The sequence below is a fragment of the Eretmochelys imbricata genome, chromosome 23, assembly GCF_965152235.1.
Source record: "Eretmochelys imbricata isolate rEreImb1 chromosome 23, rEreImb1.hap1, whole genome shotgun sequence".
Lineage (NCBI taxonomy): Eukaryota > Metazoa > Chordata > Testudines > Cheloniidae > Eretmochelys > Eretmochelys imbricata.
Window position 1 is genome coordinate 16,469,699 of NC_135594.1, and position 21,245 is coordinate 16,490,943.

The following is a 21,245-nucleotide window of genomic DNA, read 5'->3' on the forward strand; positions in this document are numbered from 1 at the left end:
TGAGACCCATCCAAGGGGCCGTACCCCTGCCCAGAGACCCGTCCACAGACCATGCCCCCAGAGCCGTAGCCCCGCCCCCACCCAGAGACCCCACCCACAGGGCCGTAGCCCCGCCCCATGGCCCAGCCATGCAGAGACTGCCTTGGACAGGGAAATGGCCCCCAGCCTCACCCACCCTCTCACCCCTCAGGTCTGCCCCAATCCACCCAGCCCCCCAACCTGAGACAGAGCCCTCCCCCATCCCACCCAACCCCGCCTTCCCAGGAGCAGCACTTACCTCCTCCTGGATGGCAGGGGGCAGGGCAGCCAGGAACTCGGGGCTGACCTCTGTCACCCCGGGGTTGCTCACCACGGGCGGGGTGGGGGTGGTAGCGGTGGGGGGAGGCCGGGCTGGCGGCCGGATGCCCAGCTGGTTCTGCAGCACCTCACGGCGGATGTCGTCTGGCAGGGCCGCCAGGAAGGAGGGGTCCACGCCCTCAGGGAGATTTATCCCTGAAAGGAGATGGGGGTGTCAGCAAAACATGCAGCCACCTCTGGGGTGGGGCAGCTGGGGAACAGCCACACAATGCTGCACAGGGATGGATCGCCACACGCTGAAATGTGGCCACCTCTGGGGCAGGCTGTGCACCCTGGGGTTACAGCGGGAGAACGGAGACAGCTGGGAATTGACGAGGACACCAGGATTCATCCATCCCCTGACTCCACAGTTTTAATGCCCGGAAGGGATCAAGAGCCTGGCCCTGACTGCCAGGGGAGAGTGCCCCCTGCTGAGGCCCCCGCAGCACAGCGCCCCCTACAGCCATGCTAGAGCATCGCGGCTAACCAGCTCCTCTGCCAAGAGGCTGGTCGGTTGCCCCCGCCCCCGGTACCTGCTAGCGGGTCCTCCTCTTCGCTGCTGGTGGAGGGCAGCGGCTCCTCCAGGATGCCCCGGGAGTCGGCTCCGGAGATGGCCACGGCCGAGTCCCTGGTAGAGGAGCTCTCGGAGGACGAAGCAGGGGGAGAACTGGGGGGGATGGGAAGGAGGGGGTGAGTGGGGGCCAGACCCCAGACCCCTCCTTAGCGAGTCCCTCCCCAAGCCAGATCCCCACTCCCCTGCCCCACAGCCCGACCCCTCCTACCACCCCACTGCACACCCTGGCCCATACCTGTCCTCCCCTTGCTGGCTGGCGTCGACCAGGCTGTCGCTGCCGGCCTGGCCCTCAGGGCGCTGCTGAGCTGGCTCCGCCCCGTGGGCACCGTGGGCAGGAGGCTGCTCTGCCCCACTGGGCACGGCGCCCTCCCCGACCCCCTCCTCCAGGCTGCACGAGGCCAGGCTGCTGGTGTCCATGGGCGAGCCCTCCAGCTGGCTGCTAACAGCTGTCAGGGCATCCGAGTCCTCTGCCCTCTCTGGGGACAGCGAGGCTGGGGGAGAAACGGGGGTGGGTCAGGGGGATCCCAAAGGGGAAACTGAGGCAGAAAGAGGGAAAGGATGCCTTCCCAAAATCAGCCAGTGACACAGCCAGGATAGAACCAGGCATCCTGGCTCCCAGCCCCGCAACCTCCCCCACTTACTGATGGTGGGGGCGGGTGACAGCTCCATCTGGGTGGCCTCCGCGTCGGCACTGGGCCTTCCCGGCCCTGAGTCCTCCTGCTCAGCCGGCACCAGCAGCTGGCGCGAGGCATCGGTGCTGGGCTGCCCGGTGAGCTCCGGAGGCAGCTCCCCACCTGCTGTTGCCGGCTGCGGGGTCTCCAGGGTGACCAGCGTCTGCTTGGGGCCAGTGGAGGGGCCCTCGGCGGTGGGCGGGGTGGCAGGAAAGCCGTCAGTCCGGCTGGCCACATCTGGGGCGGGGAGGGAGGGTGAGTGAGACGGGGCTTAGATGGGACACCCCACACCTGGGCCACGCCAGCCCCGCCCCACCTTGATCCCTGCTCCCCTGCCACAGCTGGAAGAGAACCCAGGAGTCCTGGCTTCCAGCCCACCAGGCTCCTCCTCCTGCTGGTGAGGGCCCGGCACTGGGGAAAGTAGTAAGTTGTATCGTTATCTCTGATTGGGGCACGAATCCTGACCCCACAACAATACAACGTACTACCTCATCCCGGCGGGGGCGGGGACTGCACTGAGGGGGCTGGGTCTGCCCCCCATCTGACACCCACATGCTGCAGGGGCTGGATCCACCCCCGGGGGCCCTCCCGCTGCCCCACATCTCACACACGCGCAGCTCGGCAGGATGCACAGACGGCTTGTTTCATAGTCCTACGGAGACCCATGATTAAGGGCAGGACCCCCTGTGCTCCCATCAGCCCCCACTCCCTTCCCAGAGCCATGAGAGAACCCAGGCATACTGGCCCCCCATGCTCTATCCACCACACACCATTCCCCCCCTCCCCCACCATGCTCCCAGAGCCAGGAAAGAACCCAGGCGTCCTGGCTCCCAGCCCCCTCTGCCCCTTGAGCTGGGGGAGACGGCGGTTCCTGGCTCCTGCTCGCAGTGCTGAGGGTGACCCCGCGGGAAAGACAGTAGACTGTATAGTTATCTCCGAGACCGGGTGTGACCCTAAAACTATACAATCTACTACCTCATCCCCCAGGGCCTCGGGGCGCTGCTGGGCCCGGCCGGGACGGAGGGGGAAGTGGGGGTGACGGGCGGGGCAGTTACCTGAGAGAGACTGCTCGGTGGCGGTGTTAGGTGTGGGCACCGCCCCCTGGAAAGCAAAAGAGGAACAGAATGGAGTTAGGAGAGGGGAATACAACCTGGAACCTCTAGGGGTGCCGGCTGACTCGGGGGGACAGGGAATGGGGCCTGTCCCCTCTGGGGGACGCTGGCTATGATCCAGCCCAGGTGGGCAGGGAATGGGGCAGGGAATGGTTAATTCTCCGCCAGCCCTTTAAGCCCTCAAGGGCCAGACAAGCTCAGCAGCAGCTCCCCACCTGGGCGCTCTGCTCCTTCCCATCCTTCTCCTCCTTGGCTTTGTCTGTGGCTTTGGCCTCCTCCTCGGCCAGCTGCTTACGGCGCTTCTCCCGGCGCTCCTCCAGCTCCTCATCCCGCAGCGCCTCCAGGTGGTTAACAATAGGAACCTTCACCACTGCCACGGAGAAGAGCCATGGTTAGGAGGCTGGACCAGGAGGGGGCAGGGCCGGGCGGGAGGGGGGGGCACGAGGCTCACCTGAGACGCAGTCGTGCATGCTCTCTGCGTCCAGCACCTTGCACTCCTCCGTCCAGCGCGTCAGGGCGGTGGGGATGCTAGAGAGGGTCCCTGCAGAGGGAAGAGGGAGGGTAAGCAGGCTGGCTCAGAGCTGGCGACCCCCAAGGGCCAGGCCCGGCCCCCTGGGGTCCTCTGGCACTCACCTGCTTGGCTGGTGGCCGTGCTCTGGTCGTGGAAGAAGTCGTCCAGCAGCTCGTCGTCGGAGCGGGCAATGATGTGGACGTCGTCGTTCCCCACCAGGAGGCGGGCGCGGCCCCGGCTCTGCAGCGGGAGGCTGCTGCTCAGCTGGAGGATGTCAGCTGCGGCCGAGGGACCCAGCAACCTGAGGGGGGGGGGGGGGGGAGAGAAAGGGTGATTAGGGTACTTCTCCAGCGCCGAGATGCAGCTACCTCTGGGGCGGAGCAGCTGGGCCCCCAGCCAGGCGGGAGCGAGTGCATCTCACCTCTGCAGGATGAGGGGGGGGTTGGGCTGCCGCGTGCCGGGGTAGTGCACGTGGATCGTGTGGCCGGTGTTGGCCGTCAGCTGGCGCAGCGTCCGCTGGCTCCGCCCGATGCCCTGGGCTAGGCGGGTGGTGGAGGAGCCGCTGCCGAGGGTCAGGGAGCCGTGGTCCGCGTGCCGCACCATGAGCGGGTGGGTGGCCGGGATGTTTCCTGGGGAGGGGGGGATATCCGCTGGGGGAGGGGGGGGGGGGGGAAGAAGAGGCAAGTTAGCAGCTGCCTGGGCTAGCCCTATCCCGGCTGGGCTAGCCCAAGGCCACAGAGAGCCCCTTCAGAGCAGCTCACGCCACCTGCTGTAGGGTGCCAATGCACCATGGGGCTCAGGGGCCTAGCAGGGATTGGCTGAGAGCCTGGGGTGCCACCCACCCCACGGCTGAGAACCTGGGGACCCCACCCCACCCTGAGCTCTGGGACAAAGCCTGGGGACTGCAGCCCACCCCACCCTGAGCCCTGCACTCTGGGGGCTGAGAAACCTGGCCACCTTCTCCGACTGGGTGTCCTGCCCCCAGTACGGGGCCAGGAGAGAACCCTGGCATCCGGGCGCCCAGCGAGCCCCCCATCCCCTTACTGGCGCTGGAGAACATGTTGTCGAACTCGATGATGAGGTCATCCTCGCGGTCGAAGCGCTCGAAACGCACAAGGGGCGAGGCGTTCATGTCGGGGTAATCCTCGTCCAGCTCCATCTCCGAGCCATCGTCGTCTTCCTCCTCCTCCTCCCCCTCCTCGCCTTCCTCGTCGTCCTGCCGGAGCGCAGCCTGCTTACAGCCAGCCTCCAGGGCCCCTGTCCCGGAGCCGGGAGAGAACCCTGGAGCCCAGCCCCCACTCCCCTCCCAGAGCCGGGAGAGAACCCAAGAGTCCTGGCTCCCAGCCCCCCACCCTAAGCATTAGACCCCACTCCCCTCTCAGAGCCAGGGGTGATGCTAGCTGCTGGCCCCCACCTCACCTGATCATCTTCATCTTCCTCCTCTTCCTCCTCCTCCTCGTCCTGACTGTCATCCTCGTCCTCATTACTTCCGCTGCTGTCTTCCTCCTGCGTGTGCTCCTCCTCATCTTCGGGGTCCAGGATGTTCATTGAGTCTGGGGACAGTAGGGGGAACACAGGTCAGCCCTGCCCTTTGCCAGCCCCCTGGCTCTAACCACTAGACCCCACTCCTCTTCTAGTGCCAGGAGAGAACCCAGGAGTCCGGGCTCCTCTCAGCAGACACAGCCCACGTGTTTCCCAGGTTGCAGGGCTCAGCTTCTGGTCTCTCCCGCAGTGCCCCATACTGGCCACCGGGGGCAGCGTTGTGGGTTAACCCTTACCTTCCCGGTTGGCCTGGAGAGTGGAGCCCTGGCTCAGGTTGGAGGGGGCCTCGTCCATCAGCACGTCCTCCGGGGCGTCTTCCTCCCCGCTGCGGCTCACTGTGGGGGGGAGGGATGGGGTAAGGGAGGCCCCGCAGATGGCTACATGTGCAGCGCTGGCCAGGCCCTTGGCTCCGGGGCCACAGGGTGAGGCAAGGAAGGGGGGCGTGAGTTCAGCCCCCCAGGCTCCTGACCGAGATCCCCCTCTACATGGGCCCCCCATCTGCTGACCGTATCAGAGCAGGCCCCCCGCTGCCTCCACCCCGCTCTAGCCACTTGATCCCACTCCCCTCCCACAGCTGGGGAGGGAACCCAGGAGTCCTGGCTCCCAGAGCAGCAAGTAACCCACCAGGCTCTGCTTCGTCTCCAGATACCCTCCTCCGGGCTGTGCCCCAGCAGTTCCCGCCCCAGACCCGGCGCACGCCCCTCAGTGCCTGCCCCACAGCCCTCACCGATAATGGTACTGTTCCCAGGACCACCGTCCCGCTCCAGCAGCTCATCTATCAGGTCCTCCAGCTCATTCTCCACCTGCAAGGGCAGAGGGTGGTAGGTGCGGGCCAGGCCAGCAGTGATGCCCCATCCAGGGGCCCCCATCCTGGCGCCCCCCTCCCAGCTTGCTGGCCGGCCCCTCACCTGCATCTCCTGGGTGCTGAGCACCTCAGGCTGCCCAGCGATCACCACCGCGTCGCCCTCCGCCTCTCCGTCCATGATGTCGCCGTCGGCCACCTCTGCCTGGCCTGCGTCCTGGTCCTCCTCGTGGGCACCCGCCTCGCCCGGCTCCCCTGGGGGCACAGTGCGATCAGGGGACAGCCCACGGATGGGGAGAGGGCATGAGGCTTCTGGGGTGCAGGGATCCTGGGAGCATGGGGAGGGGCGCAGGCTGGGGGGAATTGGCAGCAGGTGATGAGGAGAGGGATCCCAGTGGAGTAGGGGGAAAAAAAACTGGAGATGGATCCCGGCAGGGGGAGGCAGCAGCAGGCCGTGGGCTCACAGACTGCGGGCGAGGGGAGGGATCCCGGCAGCAGGGGGAGGCGGGAGGGAGCAGGCCGGGGGCTCACAGACTGTGGGCGAGGGGAGGGATCCCAGCCCCACGTACCCACGTCCTGCTGGTTGCTGTTGGCGTCCCGGGCAGCGCCCTGAGCCTCGCCCTCTGCCTTGCTCTTGCTGGCCGTGCTCTTGCTGCCGAAGAGGCTGCTGGGCTGGTTGACGATGCGCGACAGCGTCTCCAGGGGCTTCAGCGCCGCGTTCACGGTGTTGGCCATGTTGGGGCTGCAGGGCAGAGTCTCCATCAGCCCCCGCTCCCCTCCCAGAGCCGGGAGAGAACCCAGGAGTCCTGGTGCCCAGCTCTCCCTGCTCCAACCACCAGCCCCCACTCCCCTCCCAGAGCCAGGAGAGAACCCAGGAGTCCTGGTGCCCAGCCCCCGAGCGCACCTGGAGAGGTCGAGGCTGTGGGGCACCCGGGCCAGGTCGCTGACCAGCCCCTTCTTGAGGAAGAGGCGGATGATGTTATTCATGCCGTTGTGCTGGGTCTTGGCGGCCGCGCTGCTGTAGAAGCTGGAGGTGGAGGGGCAGGACTCCATGATGGTGCTGATGATGCACATCACGGCCTGCAGCCTGGAGAGGGAAAGGAGGGGTCAGAGCCACACCACCCCTACGCTAGAATCACCCCCACTGCATCCGGACAGGCATTGGTGTCTGCACTGGGAGATCACCCCCAGCGAGGTGCTGGTGTCAGCAGTGGGATACCCAGATATGTTCTTCCCAACAGTCAAGGGGGGGGGGGTGGGCTGTTCTTCTCCTGCCACACAGACCCCTGCCGCTCAGTGGGGTGCAGCTGGTGAAGCACCAATCGCCCAGAGCTCCCAAAATGGGACTTGACACCCCTCTGAGGTGCATCGAGGCAGATCCGCCTGCCCCACCCCCCAAGCGACTGGCTCAGGCTCTCAGCACACTCCGGCAGCATCGGCCTTTTAAGCTTTTCTCCCCAACCATCAGGGCCAGAAACCTGAAGAGGGGATTTGGGAGCCACTGTATCATCCCAGGAGCCATGGCCTTTACCAGGTCCTGGAGCCCTGATTCCTGACCCAGCCTGTTAGACCCCCACTCCTGTTAGACCCCCAGCCTGTTAGACTCCCCACTGGGCAGAGAACCCAGGGCTGCCAGCCCCCACTCACCTGGCGTGTTTCTCCGTGCTCTCTGCCATGGCCAGTGCCCGACCCAACGCAGCCTTCACCTCGTTCACCAGCGCCACCTGGGCATCCGTGCCACTGCCTGCCGCAGCCAGGCTAGCAAGGAAGAGGCGGGCCAGTGCGGGGGTGTCCTTATCCTCCACGTTCTGGGTGTGGGGCAGCAGGTGGTCCAGGACAAAGGCCAACACACTGCAGTCCTGCTGGGACATGGGGAGGGGTGAGTGGGTCCCCATGCCACACCCCAGAACCCTGGCACCGAGCCCCCCCAGCTCTATCCCCCCAGACCCCACTGCCCTCCCAGAGCTGGGGAGAGAACCCAGGTGTCCGGGCTGCCCCTCACCTCCTTGATGAGCTCGGACTGGCCCACGGTATAGCTGTAGTTGGCGATGAGGGTGGCAATGCCCACGTAGGAGCGCACCAGCTCAGCCAGCAGGCGCAGGATGGTGGAGGTAGGCATGAGCGGCTTGCTGCCCTTGGCCTTCTGCTTGCCCTCCTCTGTCGCCTTGTCTCCCTCCTTGTCCTTCCGGCCCTCCCGCGACTCCTCGGGGGTAGAGGCTGCGGGGGGGAGATGGGTTAGGTGGGGGGTGCACAGAAAGGGGTCCTCAGGGAACCCGGTGGCAGCCGAGATCCCCAAGGGGTGGCTGAGGGAAGGATCCTGGGGACCCCCAGCAGTATTGGGGTACGGGGGTCCCCTAGCCCAGGAAGTCACCGTTACCTTCTCCTTGGGGGGTCCCAGACGGTGGCGTCTCAGCGGCTGCCCCGTCTGCGCTGAACACCTGGGCCTGGGAAAGGAGAGGAGGGGTCAGCGGCAGGTCACCTTGGTGTGGGGTAACCCCCCACCCCCACCCGCCCCGGCGCCGCCCGGCTGGACTCACGGTGATGGCGAAGCCGCTCTGTGAGTCGAAGTCGCTGCCCTGGCGGGTGAGGGAGCGGTACTGCTGGTACACGTCGTCACCCACGTCCGACAGCAGCTGGCTCACCTCCTGGCTGGCCGTGCCCAGCTTGGTCTCGCTCTTCTCAGCTGCGGAGAACGGGAGAGGGTGAGGCACAGCTCGGCCGGCCCAGAGCCCCGGGCCATGGGGAGCCTGGCAGAGCGGGAGGGGGGCGGGTACCTTCGTCAGGGGCGTGGTAGGCGGCCAGCGCGTTCAGCATGTCGTAGATCACCTCCTTGATGGGGTCGGGGATGACGGGCAGGGCAGACGGCTTCACCGGCGTCGTCTTCACCAGCTGCACTGCGTTGGGGCCTTTGATCCGCAGGTTCTCAAACTCGTCGTCCGATGCTCCCAAAGGGAGAGAAAGGGAAGCAAAATAGAACCCAGGAGTCCTGGCTCCCAGGCCCCTGCTCTAACTAGTAGACCCCACCCCACTCCCCTCCCAGAGCCCCGTAGAACCCAGGAGTCCTGGCTCCCAGGCCCCTGCTCTAACCAGTAGACCCCACCCCACTCCCCTCCCAGAGCCCCGTAGAACCCAAGAGTCCTGGCTCCCAGGCCCCTGCTCTAACCAGTAGACCCCACCCCACTCCCCTCCCAGAGCCCCGTAGAACCCAGGAGTCCTGGCTCCCAGGCCCCTGCTCTAACCAGTAGACCCCACCCCACTCCCCTCCCAGAGCCCCGTAGAACCCAGGAGTCCTGGCTCCCAGGCCCCTGCTCTAACCAGTAGACCCCACCCCACTCCCCTCCCAGAGCCCCGTAGAACCCAGGAGTCCTGGCTCCCAGGCCCCTGCTCTAACCAGTAGACCCCACTCCCTGCCCAGAGCCCGGGAGAGAACCCAGGCACCCTGGGTCCCAGGCCTGCCCGGTCTGGGCGGGGGAGCCGGGGGTGGTGTCTGTGCCCCACTTACCGGAGCCTGAGCCGCGGGGGGCGGGCAGGGCGATGCGGATGCAGCCGTTGGCCACCTCGGTGAAGATCTCGGGGTTGCGGCAGGCGGCCGGGCCCAGCACACGCAGGATGTAGTTGATCTCGCGAGAGCCCAGGCTGCCCGACACCACCCCGGAAGTGGTGCTGCCCGCGCCGCTGGTGGCCGCCGAGCGCACCACCTGCAGGGGGACAGGCCACAATGCAGCAGCTGGGGGGGGCCGGGCCAGGGGCACCCACCTTCTCCCTGGCATGGCCTAGGAGCACCCACCATCTCCCCAGCGTGGCCCAGGGGCCCATGAGGTGACAGGGGGCGGGGCTGGGAGCACCCACCATCTCCCCAGGGGACCCCACGCAGTGCCGGGGGGGCAGGGCCAGGAGCACTCATGGGGTCCTCAGCGTCCCCCAGGGGCCCAGCCGGCAGCTCCCACCTTCTCCATGGTGTGGCGCAGGGTGCAGGGCTCCTCGATGATGTGCCGGAAGAGCAGGGTGACCAGGGGCGTGAAGCCGTTGAAGCCGGAGCTCTGGGTGAGGCCAAGGATCATGCGGGTGCTGCGCAGCTCGGCGAACATCAGGGCGTATTTGTGGTGGCGCGTCAGCCGTAGGCAGAGGCGCAGGGTGGCGTGCAGCGTGTCGGGGTCCACCGGCACCCCCAGCATGCTCACGCAGGCCCGGATCAGCACCGTCACCATCTCCTCTGTCAGCCCCTCGAGCAGGATCTCTGCCGCCTTCGGCTCCTCAGGGGCCGCCTCCTTCTCGGGGGGCAGGGGCTCCACGGGCGCTGGGGCCTCTGGGGGGCAGAGCACATTGGGGATGGCAGCTGCCCCCCACTCCCACCCCGCAGCCCCCCCGCCAGCCCGGCCCCGGCTCCCCCAGTGTCCCCCACTCCCACCCTGCAGCCCCCCCGCCAGCCCGGCCTGGGCTCCCCCCAGCTCTGCTGGTGTCCCCCACTCCCGACCCGCAGCCCCCCCGCCAGCCCAGCCCGGGCTCCCCCGGTGTCCCCCACTCCCACCCCGCAGCCCCAGCCAGCCCGGGCCTGGGCTCCCCTCCCCCCAGCTCTACCAGTGCCCCCCACTCCGGGCTCCCCCAGTCTACCCGCAGCCCCGCCACCAGCTCGAGGAGCGTACCATTTGCCTTCTCCTCCTTGGCTTTGCCCTCCGTTTCTTTGGCCTCCTCCAGGGTCTTCTCCAGCTCCTGCCCGTTGCTCTCCTTGGCTCCCTTCCCAAGCCGGGGCACCCGCAGCAGCGTCAGCATCACGGGGCGCCGGTTACCGGTCTCCTCGTTCACCTGGCAGGGGAAGCGGGGGGCTCAGCATGGGGTCGGTGGGCCTGGGGATGCCCGCCAGCCGGGGGCCTGGGGAGCGCTCTCCGTACCTGCACCATGGTGGTGAACTGCACCGTATAGCGCCGGCGGCCGGCGGTGAAGCGCACGCTGGTCTCGCCGGCCTTCCAGGCCGTGTCGATGGTGCTGTTGTTGCTGGCGCTGTAGCTGCACCAGCGGCCCGAGCGGTCGTCAAACCAGCGCCAGTTGTTCCCATTGGCCTGGAGATACTGGGGGGCAGAGAACCCAGCCGCTCGCAGAGCCCAGCGGATCGGGGGGCGGGGGCCTCGCCTCGCCTGGGATCCTTCCATGCCCCTCCAGGCCTGCACTCCCCCCAGCCCCCGGCCTGCGCTCCCCCACAGCCGCCCGGATCCCCCCAGGCCTGCGGCACCCCCAGCAGCCCAGATCCCCCCACCCACCTGGCCTGCTCTTCCCCCCACTCCCAGCCACCTGGATCCTCCCACCCTCAGGCCTGCTCTCCCCCCACCACCCGCTGCCAGCATCCCTCCCTGATCCCCTCAGCCTTTTCCACTAGGGACGCTCCTTGCCCGGTGGCCGAGCAGAGAGGGAGGCGACGGGCACAGATCCCCCCGGGCAGAGCCGACAAGGCCTGTACCTTGTTCATCTGGGCTCTCCTCTTGGACGAGATGGCCGTCTTCTCGTAAAAGTCAATGAGCAGCAACACTGGGGTGATCCACCTGGGGCAGGGAGGGAAGGGCAGTCAGGCCCATGGAATGGGCCAGGCCTGCCCCTCTAGGGTGCGCCAGCCCCGATCTGGCCCCAGGGCAGGGACTGGTTGGCTCAAGGGGGTGGGGAATGGAGCACGGGCCTGTCCCCTATGGGGTGTGTATTTGCAGGGTCTGAGCAGCACCCCAGGTCAGTCCTATGGGGACCCTGTCCCCTGTTTGCCCAAGATGCAGGGAGGCTCAGGGAACCCTCTAGGCCCTTACTTGGGGGTCTGCACCTCCTTCTGCTCCTTGGCGGCCTGGAGGCAGGGCTGCACCACCTCCAGCAGCTTGATCAGTACGTTAAGGACACCGCTCGACTCCACCACGCGGGCACACGGCAGCTTCAGCTCCTGCACAGGGCACATGAGAGATGTGGGGTGGGGCCAGTGGGTTGGCCCCACCCCCCGGACAGCATCACCCCCTGCTGGAGGGGACGAGCGCCGCTTGGAATGGTTAGTGCTCGATTTAGGAAGCCCAGACGTGCCTCAGTTTCCCCGACGTTTTGAACGGCAGGCACTTGGGGTGGGGGCGAGGGGGGCTTTCCCCAGCTGCAAAGGGCTGGCTGAGGCTGACCCCGAGACGATGACAAACCAGGCTTCAGAGGGAGGGAGATTCCCCCGCCCTGGAGCAGTGGCAGGTAGCAGATGGGGAGTCTCCCTGGGAGTTGATGGAGGGTGGCTGGCTCTGGGCTGTGCTACCCCCAGGTTTCCTGCACTGTGAGTAATACACCAGCCACGCTGGCAGTGCAGCCAGGTATCACGGCCCAGTCGAGTCCCCGCGGAGGGTCACAGGCTCTCCCAGGAGCGTCACAGGCTCTCCCAGGAGCCTGGCTCGGTGAGACCTGCTGGGCAGAGCATGGGTTGGGACGGAGCCGGAGGACAGGAGCCCAGGGGCTCAGTCTGAGGCGGCTGGAGGCCATGGGGCCAGCCCTGGATGAGGGGGAGGCCCCCCTTGGGAGTCAGGCACATAGGAAAGGGGAGGCTGGGAGCTAGGACTCCTTTGTTCTCCTCTGAGCTCTGAGAGGGCAGTGGTGTCTAGTGGTTAAAGCAAGAGGGCTGTGAGCCAGGACTCCTGGGTTCTCCCCCAGCACTGTGGCCTCACCTCGAATAGCAGGGTGAGCAGCAGGATGCGGGTGGCCAGGTTGGCAGCCTGGGGCAGCGTTGTCATCTGGCTGATCCACTCCGAGACCGTCTTCGTGTCGCTGGTGGTGAGGGGCAGGGCTGCCTTGATGAGCACGTCGGCCGCTTCCCACACCTGGGGAGGGAGGGGGGACACAGGCAAGCATCAGACCCTGGGACCCACGCCCCCCAAGTGACCTGTGCCCAGGACCCACACGGCCCCCTCCATGGGTACCGGCCCAGGACAGATGCCTGCAGTCTGGCTGGGGCAGGGCTCCTCACCTGCTTGACCACTTGCTTGAGAATGGTGTCGCGGTAGGGGGCACCGTTGCGCTTGACGGCCGTCATGATGAGGTCACAGACGCGGTACACGGTGTCCGGCAGCTCGTCCAGCAGTTGGGAGCAGCCGGGCAGCATGGCGTCCGTGAAGCCGTGCAGCTCGGACGGGTCCAGCGGCTGCGCGTCCTCGAACTTCTCCAGGCACTTGGCCTCCTCCTCCTCCTGCTTCTCCCGTGCCTTGCGCTCCTCTTCCTCCTTCCGGCAGGCTGCCTCCTGCGCCGGGGGTGAGGGGCATGGGGTGAGATCTGCCTGCCTGCCAGATTCCCCCCCGCTGCGCCCACTGCTGGATCTCCCCCCAGCACTACCAGGCCTCCTACACTGTATCCGCGGCACCCCACAGTCCCCTGCTATCCCAGCCCTGGGCGGGTCTGTTACCTCCGGGGACTCAGCCCGCTGCTCCATGGGGATATCCTGGCCCAGCGACATGGCGATGGCTCGCATCATCTGGTCCTCCTCCGACATGCTCAGGTCCTGCAGCACAAGCCACAGGGCAGTTGAGGGGTGGGCGCCAGGCAGCCCTAGAGGGAGCTGGGGGGCAGAGGGGCCGGGTGGGGGGGACCCAGAGCCGGGCCACAGGGTGCTTACCCGTACGACCCCACCCACGAGCGGCGGCGGGTGGGTCAGGAGGTACTCTGTGGCCTGCTCCATGGTGCTGGTGTTCAGCAGGGCCTCCATGGCATGTTCCCGCGTGAAACCCATGTCCATCAGCTGAGAGAGGGAGGCGAGCCTCAGCAGGGGCAGAGAGAGAACCCAGGCGTCCGGGCTCCCAGCCCCCCGCCACTCCCCTCCCCGAGCCAGGAGAGAACCAAGGCATCCTGGCCCCCAACCCCCTCGCTCCCCCACCACTCCCCACCCCGAGCCAGGAGAGAACCCAGGCATAGTCAGTCCAGGCTCCCAGCCCCCCTGCCCTGGCATCACCCCCTACCTACCTGCTGCAGCTGTTGCTGGTTGACCTGGGGCTCACGCCGGGCTCCACCCTCCTCCTGCCCTGCCTCCTCCTCTCCACGCGCCCCCTCCTTCTCCTTTCCCAGGCGCTCGCGGATGAGGGGCTCGCCCCGCAGGACGTGGCACAGGATGGCTAGCATGGACTCTGCCATGCGCCCCCCGTACACTTTCAGGGGCTTGCGGTTCCACAGGTTCTTGATGCAGGTGAAGGCCGCCTGGGGGCAGAAGGGGTTAGTGGCACCTCCACTGTTTAAAGGTTGGATCCCCATCACTGCTGGTGCCCACGGTGGGATCCCCCCCCAACATCAGCTGGAACTACTGGTGTCAGCAGTGGGATCCCCCATATATTCCCCTCACCCAAGAGCCACAGCATCTGACCTGACGTGCTCTCTCCTGCCTGTTTCCTGAGTGGGGCCAACAGGGCTCCATGGCAGTGGGTGGTGGGGGGCAGGGAGCCTCACCCCTTCAGCAGCAGGAAGTATCCCCCGTACTCCCACTGGTGCCACAGCACACATGCCCAACCCCAGTAGCTGGGGCATATGGCCTGGCGCCATCTCCTCATGCAGCTGCCCCCTGGCACGCCAGAGACTGAGCAATGAGCCTGGTGGGGACGGGACACCAACCAGCCTCAGCACCCACCTTCTGGGTCACCACCAGGAAGCGCAGGGCGCTGAACTGTGGGTAGTTCTGCCCGCCCGGCAGCTTGGCGGGCAGAGCATGGGGTGACTCCAGCACCGTGCTGGGGTTCACCATCTTCTCCACCAGCATGAGCCAGGCATCCAGGAACTCCCCCGTCCCGTCCGGCAGGTCCGGGTGCTCCAGCCCTTCAGCCACGGGGACCTTGCCCCCCATGGAGAGGGCCCAGTTGAAGGTCCTGGGGTGTGGGGGGGAAGAAGAGGAGAAGGGCAGGTTAATGGTCTGCTGGCCTCTGTTTCTGTTTCAGGCCGGGATCCCTCCACCCTCAGGGGAGCAGAACCCAGGCATCCTGGCTCCCAGCGCCCCTGCTCCAACCACGCACCCCTGCTCCGACCACTAGACCCCACTCCCAGCCCCCTGGCACCGGGGACAGAACCCAGACACCCCAGCTCCCAGCCCCCCTGCTCCGACCACTAGACCCCACTGCCCCGGTAGCAGGGACAGGAGTCAGGCATGCGGGCTGCCCGGGGCACTCACTCGAAGAGGGCGTTGTGGCCGCCAGAGCAGAGGAATTTTTGCAGCATGAGGTGGTAGGGATACTTGCGCTCGTCGAACAGCATGGGCGACGTGAACCCCACGGAGCAGATGAAGAACGTCAGTCTGCGGGGGGCGGGAGAGAGGTCAGCCCCACGGCAGGGAGCCCAAGACAGTCCCAGACCCCCCTTGGCGGGCAGACCAGAGCCCCCGCACCCACGCCCTCCTCCAACACACACCCCTGTGACAGTCTATACCACTATGAGCCCCACTTCGTGAACCTGAGAGGTACTATCTGAAAAGTCATAATCTGCTGAACATCACAGTCATGGCGAAACAGGTTCAGTAACACTGCACATGAAGTTGAGAAATTCTTATTGAAACAGGCTGTAATTCTGCGTAACGCCCGGCCATCAGACACAGCCTCACACCTCATGCCCAAAAGAGCCGGCTTGTCGCTTGCACCCCAGCTAGGGGTGACCACTGGCCTCCACCTCCCCTCTCCCTGCTGGTGACACCAGTGAACACCCGAAGGATACTGAACTAAGGGGGGGGGGTCCCAGGCTGGATGGAGCCCCAACCTGCGACGTGTACCGCTCGCGCGGGCAGACAAAAGCTCCTGCTTTTCACACTCACCGGAAGCGGGGCGTGGGGGTGTAGGGCGGGGGCTGCCAGGAGAGCCCCTTGGTCAGCAGCTTGGTGAGGGCCGACGCAGTGGAGCGGGCGGCCGGCGTGGGGGCGGTGGTGGTGCTGGCAGCGTGGTGGCTTCGTCTCTGGCGCACGGGGGAGCCCACACACAGCTTCACCAGCAGCCCGAACAGCTCAGCCAGAGCGCGGCCCAGCCGGGACGAGGCTGGGGAGGGCACGGGGTGGAGGTGAGCGGGCAGCCAACACTGGGCATTACCCAAGGCCCAGAGTCCCCCGGCACGTAGGATTTGCCGTCCCTCCCCCCGCAGAGCTGGGGAGAGAACCCAGATGTCCGAGCTCCCAGCCATCACCACCCCACCCAGCTCTAACCCACCAGTCCCCACTCCCCTCCCAGAGCTGGAAAGAGAACCCAGGGATCCTGGCTCCCAGCCCCCGCGCTCTAACCCCCAGACCCCTGTCCCCTCCCCGAGCCAAGCAGAGAACCCAGGCATCCAAGGCCCGTTCGCATCGCTTACCCGACAGGAGGGGTTTGATCTGCTTGATCCTGGCTGCCATGGCTGGTGTGATCTTGGCTTTGCCCTTGGCGTCGGCGGTGCTGGGCTCGTCCGTCTCCATGGGGGCCAGCGCGTCTCCGTCCAGGCCGATCCCCTCCAGCAGGCCCTGGGCCGAGGGCTCCACGCTCCCTCCCGCAACTGCCTCCACTTCACCTTCTGGGGGGGCGGGGGGAGATTAGTGCTGGGCAGGGCTTGAGCCCTGGACTAACCAGGAGCCCCCCAGACACTGACCCAGTCCCCAAAAGAGCTGTTCATGCCAGGATCCACTGGACTCCACTGCCCTCCCAGAGCCAAGGGAGACCCCAGGAACCTGGAGAAGCTGAAGCGAGCCCCACTACGGCACCCTGTCCCCGAGTCCGTACCTGCTTTCTTGGCTCCCTGGGGGGCGTTGGGTGCCGCCTTCTCCTCCTTGGGCACCAGCTTCTGCATGTCAGCCTGGCCAAACTCACAGCCTGTCGGCAAGCTGGGAACAGGGACGAGGGGGCATCAGGCCCATGGGGCCGCCCGACCCGGTACCTCCACGCCACTCCCCAATCAGACCTGTGGGCCCACCCGGACCGATACCTCCCCTGCGGCCATATCAGACCTGTGACCCCAGCCAGGACCCCATTTAACTCCCACCCCTTAGTGTCTAGCCTGATAGGAGCAAAGGGGCAACTGCAGCTGACTCTTTGGGGCTGCCATGGGCCCGGAAGTAGTGTCTGGGTGCAGACAGGGGCTCTGGTGGCACACGGGGGCTCTATGCGGCCAAGCTGGAGCAGCATGTGTGTGTGTGTGTGTGGGAGGGGGGGGGGATGGCAGATGGGCTCCCCAGGCCCCCTCAGCCTTGGTTGGGCCCCCCGTACCTGTTGGGGGTGCAGAGGGACAGCAGCACGGTGCTCTCCCACACCAGGGAACAGTACAGCTGGCTCAGCTTGCTGAGAACGCTCAGGCCCAGGTGGGAGCCCCACTGGTTCACCGAGATGGCCCGGATCTCGCTCTGGAAAAGACGGTGCCAGGGGCTGAGCAGAGCTCTTGCTGAAGACTCAGCCCACCGCCCGGCTCAGGCGGCCCCACCGCCCGGCTCAGGCGGCCCCACCGCCCGGCTCAGGCGGCCCCACCGCCCGGCTCAGGCGGCCCCACCGCCCGGCTCAGGCGGCCCCACCGCCCGGCTCAGGCGGCCCCACCGCCCGGCTCAGGCGGCCCCACCGCCCGGCTCAGGCGGCCCCACCGCCCCCAGCCGCCTGCCCGCCAGCTCACCTGGCCCACCCGGCAGGTGTGGACGAACATCATGATGTAGGCGTGGGCAGCCGTCAGCGCGTGGAGTAGCGGCGTGGCCTGTGCCGACAGGGTGGCGTCGGCTACGTTGCCCGCAGAGGCCAGCTCCCGCAGCAGCACCGAGCCGCCTGGCGCCTCAATGGGCCGGTGCAGGGGCTCCAGGGAAGAGAGGATCGAGTCGAGCTGCAGCAGCCCTTCCTGGAGAACCTTGGGCTCGTGGGAGAGCGTCTGGAACAGGGAGCAGGGTGAGTCCGGCCTGCCACCCCCCTGGGAGCTGGGCCCCTTCCTGCCCCTCTTCTCCCAGTGCCTCCAGATCTGGGTTCCAGCCCCGACTCCAGGGACGTGGCCAGCTCCGTGCTGGGGTGGGAGTTGCAAGGTGCCACGAGTCGCCCCCTGCCCTCTGCCTACCCTGAGGGCAAACGCTGATTCTGCTGAACCAGCTGCATCATGGGAACCAGGGTGCCCACGGCACCCCTCAAAATGCAGTGGGCTGTGGTCCCACTTGCATTCCTGTCCACCCCCAGCAGGGTCCCGGCCTCCACGTGGAAATCCCCCTCAAGAGCTCGGCCTGGTTTCCATGGAGTTCCACAGGACCACGTCCCTGCTGGAAAGGATCTGGGGTGCCAAGTACTAACAGAGCCCCAGGAGAGTGATTTCAGAAATGCGGGACAGACCGATTCCCACCTGCTTTGTCTCCCCCATCCCAGATCCAATAGCCCAGTGCCCGGCAGCCCCAGGCAGCTCCCCCGACTTACCAAGATGGATTTGCAGACGCCGGCCACAGCCTGGCAGGCGGCCGAGGTGGGGAAGTCGATGGGCAGGTTGGGCAGGCCCAGGATGGTGACCAGGGGCAGCAGCCCCTTCTGGCTGACAAACTCCTGACAGTGGTCGTCCGTGGTGTTGTTGCTGAGAATGGACTCCACGAACTTCATCTGGGGCAGGAAAGAGGAGGGTCAGCCTGGGGCACAGTCACCATGCCCCCCTCCCTCCATGATCTCCCCGCCCCGTCAGCCTGCTACACAATCTCCCCCCCCCCCCCCCCCCCCGCAACCCACTGTGCTCAGCCGAGAGAAGACTTAGAAGGGATGGGGACCGAAGGGTACTGGGAGATGGGGAAAGGTCTCTCGCACAGATGAGCTTGGGGGGGGGGAGGGGGGGCCGTGCGCGTGGCAAACGGTCCTGACTTTGCGCCCCCATCCCCTCCATGGCGCGTGGCACAGATGCTGGCCCCATCACAAGACTCGCCATGTGGATGGGGGGGCCCTACAGATTTGGGAGCCCGCCCCCGGGGCTATAACAGGCCAGTGGACAAAGCGATGCCCAGGCTGGGCAGCTGGCCAGGGGCCCCACATCCCCCCAACCCTGCCCAACTCACCACATTGAGAATATAGTCCATGAGGGGGATGGGGATTCGCTCCTCTGTCCCAACCACCCTGGAAGAGGAAGGAGCACCCGAGTTAGCGCCCCCCAGCCTGGCACTGAGGGGCAACGGTGGGATCCGGAGCCCCCAGCATTGAGATCGCATGCCCGTGCAGCGTCTAGCTTCAACGCCCACCAATGAGTGGCTGGATCACTGCCATGTCTGGAAACGTGGCAGGACCAGATCTGCCCCTGCCCCCACCCCAGGCAGGACAGAAGCTTCCAAGTTACTCTAGGAGGGTGGGGGCAGGCCCCAGGGCTGGGATGGTCCTAGCCTCCTCCCTGGGGAAGCCACCTACCCCAATCGTGCCTCAGTTTCCCCCTCCTTCCCTCCACAATCATCAAGCTGGAGATCGCTTAGCTGCGCTCTGGTGGCAGAACCATTGGGGCCTAATTCACAATGTTTGGTTAGAGCAGGGGGCGGGGGCTGGGAGCCAGGACTCCTGGGTTCCCTCCCAGAGCTGGGAGAGGAGTAGGGTCTCTAGTGGATTAGACCATGGTTGGGCTGGGAGCCAGGACTCCTGGGTTCTCTGCGAGTGGAGCTGTGAAGACCAATTAACCCTTTCCCAACACGAGCTCGGGAAAGACAGGGGACTGGCCCAGCTGCCAAAGGGCTCCCCCAGGTCTAAGGGGGTGAGGGCGAAGCCCGGCTCCCCCTAGCTGCGGGGGTGGCACTCACTGCTGGCTGGGCTCCGCCTCGCTCTGCTGGGTGGCATTGAAGCTCTGCATGGCCTGCACCTCCTCCTCCTCCTCGTCTTCGCTGGAGGCCTCCTCGGCCGCGTGGGTGGAGCGGGGCGGCGGGGCCGTGGCCGTGCCGTCGGCCTTCTGGATGGAGGGCTTCTGGCAGATGTACTTGGGGTCCCGGCCCAGGTTGCAGATCTCCTCCAGCAGCTGCGGCAAGGAGGAGATGGCGCAGTGAGCCGGGACCGACAGCAGAGTCCCGGGTCTGCCGGGCAGAGCCCAGTGCCCGATGCCAGGGCGGATTAGGGCAGCGGGGGAGACCCATCATGCCAGGTGCTGCACAGACGCCATAAGAGGCCCTGGCCCCAGGGGTTGATGACCCCAGTGTAAGGTTGGACAGACAGAAATGGGGAGGAGACCCGTCCCTTGGGATCCCAACGGTCTCTGGATCGGCCTGGCCGGCGTGTACAGAAGCGCTTAGACTGGGGGCAGGATTTGGGGGGACAGTTGGGGGGAAAAGGAGTGGAGGGGCTTACGATGATTTCAACTAACTAGGTGATACTAGTCAGATGGCTCCTCATGGTGGCCCGAGCCCGGGGTGGGGCCAGAAGGGACTGGTGGGGGGTGCATGTCAGAGCCATGTACTATGGACTCATGACGACCAGCGCTGCAGGACGGCACTGCCGTGCCCTACTTCTCCCCTGCACTGCACAGAGTGCGGCCCCCAGCTGCCCGCCCCCTCCAACGCCGCAGGCCAGGCGAGTCGAGGGCCAATGGGACACGGGTGGGGGCAGATCCAGCCTCCCTCCCCCTCCCCCACTGCCAGAGGGCCCAGGCCCCTTCCCTACCTTGATGATGGCGGTGGTGGCATCCGTCTTCAGGGTAGGCTGGTGCCTCATGAGCTCATCCACGGCGCTGCCCAGGTTAGAGGCAGTGTCCCCTGCAGGGTAGGGCAGGCTCAGCACGCGACAGGAGAGCCCCAGAGCTGCCAGCCTCCCATGCAGGCCGGGGCGCCCCCTTGTGGCAGGGCAGCTTGTCAGGTCTGGCCACAGCGGTGGGGGAGGTGAGCCAGGACTCCTGGGTTCTTTCCCTGGCTCTGGGAGGGGACTGTGGCTTAGTGGTTATGGCAGGGAGTCCTGGGTTCTCTAGCTGTGTGATCTTGGGGAAGTCCCTTCCCCCAGGAAAGCATCCGATGCCCATGGCCAGGAGGGTGCCAGGCTTAGAAGCCTGGGCATGGCAGGTGAGCACCCCCCACCCCCACCCCGGTACTCACCCAGGGGGTCGGAGCTGCGTCGGCGCCGCATGGCAGGCAGGTAATCCGGGGACAGCAGCACCTTGAAGAGCCGCTCGAAGGGCTGGCACTGCACGAAGGACTGGAGGCCGCGGGCGTTCAGACACAGGGCGCTGAACACGTTTGGGAGGGAGCCCAGGACTTCCCGCGTGGCCGGGACCTGCCCGAGGGGGGAGAGAGCAGAGTCAGCCACGGGGGCGGGGTGCTGGAACTCAGCTGCCCACCCCCACACCCTCCCAAGAGACAGGGGGACTGGCCGGGGAATCAGACAACCACCCCACAGGAGGGACTCCACCAGCCTCCAGCAACTAGCTCACAGCACGCCAGGCGGGTGGGTCAGTCCCCAGCCAGGGGAGGGGGCGGCCCCCTGCGGCCTGCGCAGCCGGGAACGGAAAGAGCTTCGATCCAGGCAGGGACCCACAGCCCGCCCCAGCCAGCCAGGCGAGGGCATGGGGCAGCCCGGGCTCACGTCTTTGATGAGGAGGGCGTGCAGCATGACGTCCGTCAGCCCATTGTCCTGCAGCGAGGAGAGCAGCGAGGGCTCCTGGAACACGAAGACCGTCACCACCTCGGTGGCTGCGGGGCGAAGGAGAGAGCACAGTGGGTGAGCGATGGCTGTCCCACTCCTCTCGGACAGCTGGGGCCCTCCCGGACAGGAAGGAGCTGGGCCAGGGATCAGCTACTGTGGGCAGTCACCCGTTTGGGAAAGAG

At 66.6% G+C, this 21,245-nt stretch overlaps 1 protein-coding gene across 5 annotated transcripts in view; it reads right to left on the reverse strand.

The window, feature by feature from the left end:
• HUWE1 (HECT, UBA and WWE domain containing E3 ubiquitin protein ligase 1) overlaps window positions 1-21,245 on the reverse strand; it is a 60,468-nt gene that overhangs the window by 13,347 nt on the left and 25,876 nt on the right. For 3 of the 5 annotated variants that reach the window (XM_077840598.1, XM_077840597.1, XM_077840595.1), the window contains 45 exons: window positions 21,004-21,110; window positions 20,517-20,694; window positions 20,092-20,183; window positions 19,242-19,453; window positions 18,519-18,576; window positions 17,899-18,075; window positions 17,126-17,371; window positions 16,732-16,865; window positions 16,249-16,349; window positions 15,848-16,042; window positions 15,321-15,537; window positions 14,688-14,810; window positions 14,154-14,388; window positions 13,499-13,729; window positions 13,155-13,277; window positions 12,945-13,040; window positions 12,513-12,782; window positions 12,214-12,366; window positions 11,335-11,462; window positions 11,001-11,082; window positions 10,438-10,614; window positions 10,192-10,351; window positions 9,496-9,854; window positions 9,051-9,246; window positions 8,323-8,490; window positions 8,086-8,231; window positions 7,926-7,992; window positions 7,551-7,765; window positions 7,196-7,410; window positions 6,453-6,635; window positions 6,118-6,290; window positions 5,655-5,803; window positions 5,474-5,549; window positions 4,983-5,081; window positions 4,624-4,757; window positions 4,249-4,420; window positions 3,626-3,854; window positions 3,327-3,505; window positions 3,145-3,234; window positions 2,909-3,063; window positions 2,637-2,682; window positions 1,552-1,818; window positions 1,146-1,401; window positions 870-1,003; window positions 278-492 (listed from right to left, as the gene is read on the reverse strand). In XM_077840598.1, coding sequence (XP_077696724.1) covers window positions 278-492; window positions 870-1,003; window positions 1,146-1,401; window positions 1,552-1,818; window positions 2,637-2,682; window positions 2,909-3,063; window positions 3,145-3,234; window positions 3,327-3,505; window positions 3,626-3,854; window positions 4,249-4,420; window positions 4,624-4,757; window positions 4,983-5,081; window positions 5,474-5,549; window positions 5,655-5,803; window positions 6,118-6,290; window positions 6,453-6,635; window positions 7,196-7,410; window positions 7,551-7,765; window positions 7,926-7,992; window positions 8,086-8,231; window positions 8,323-8,490; window positions 9,051-9,246; window positions 9,496-9,854; window positions 10,192-10,351; window positions 10,438-10,614; window positions 11,001-11,082; window positions 11,335-11,462; window positions 12,214-12,366; window positions 12,513-12,782; window positions 12,945-13,040; window positions 13,155-13,277; window positions 13,499-13,729; window positions 14,154-14,388; window positions 14,688-14,810; window positions 15,321-15,537; window positions 15,848-16,042; window positions 16,249-16,349; window positions 16,732-16,865; window positions 17,126-17,371; window positions 17,899-18,075; window positions 18,519-18,576; window positions 19,242-19,453; window positions 20,092-20,183; window positions 20,517-20,694; window positions 21,004-21,110 — 7,418 coding nt within the window. The remainder of the gene's footprint in view (window positions 1-277; window positions 493-869; window positions 1,004-1,145; window positions 1,402-1,551; window positions 1,819-2,636; window positions 2,683-2,908; window positions 3,064-3,144; window positions 3,235-3,326; window positions 3,506-3,625; window positions 3,855-4,248; window positions 4,421-4,623; window positions 4,758-4,982; window positions 5,082-5,473; window positions 5,550-5,654; window positions 5,804-6,117; window positions 6,291-6,452; window positions 6,636-7,195; window positions 7,411-7,550; window positions 7,766-7,925; window positions 7,993-8,085; window positions 8,232-8,322; window positions 8,491-9,050; window positions 9,247-9,495; window positions 9,855-10,191; window positions 10,352-10,437; window positions 10,615-11,000; window positions 11,083-11,334; window positions 11,463-12,213; window positions 12,367-12,512; window positions 12,783-12,944; window positions 13,041-13,154; window positions 13,278-13,498; window positions 13,730-14,153; window positions 14,389-14,687; window positions 14,811-15,320; window positions 15,538-15,847; window positions 16,043-16,248; window positions 16,350-16,731; window positions 16,866-17,125; window positions 17,372-17,898; window positions 18,076-18,518; window positions 18,577-19,241; window positions 19,454-20,091; window positions 20,184-20,516; window positions 20,695-21,003; window positions 21,111-21,245) is intronic. The other 2 variants (XM_077840599.1, XM_077840596.1) reach the window with 1 other exon arrangement.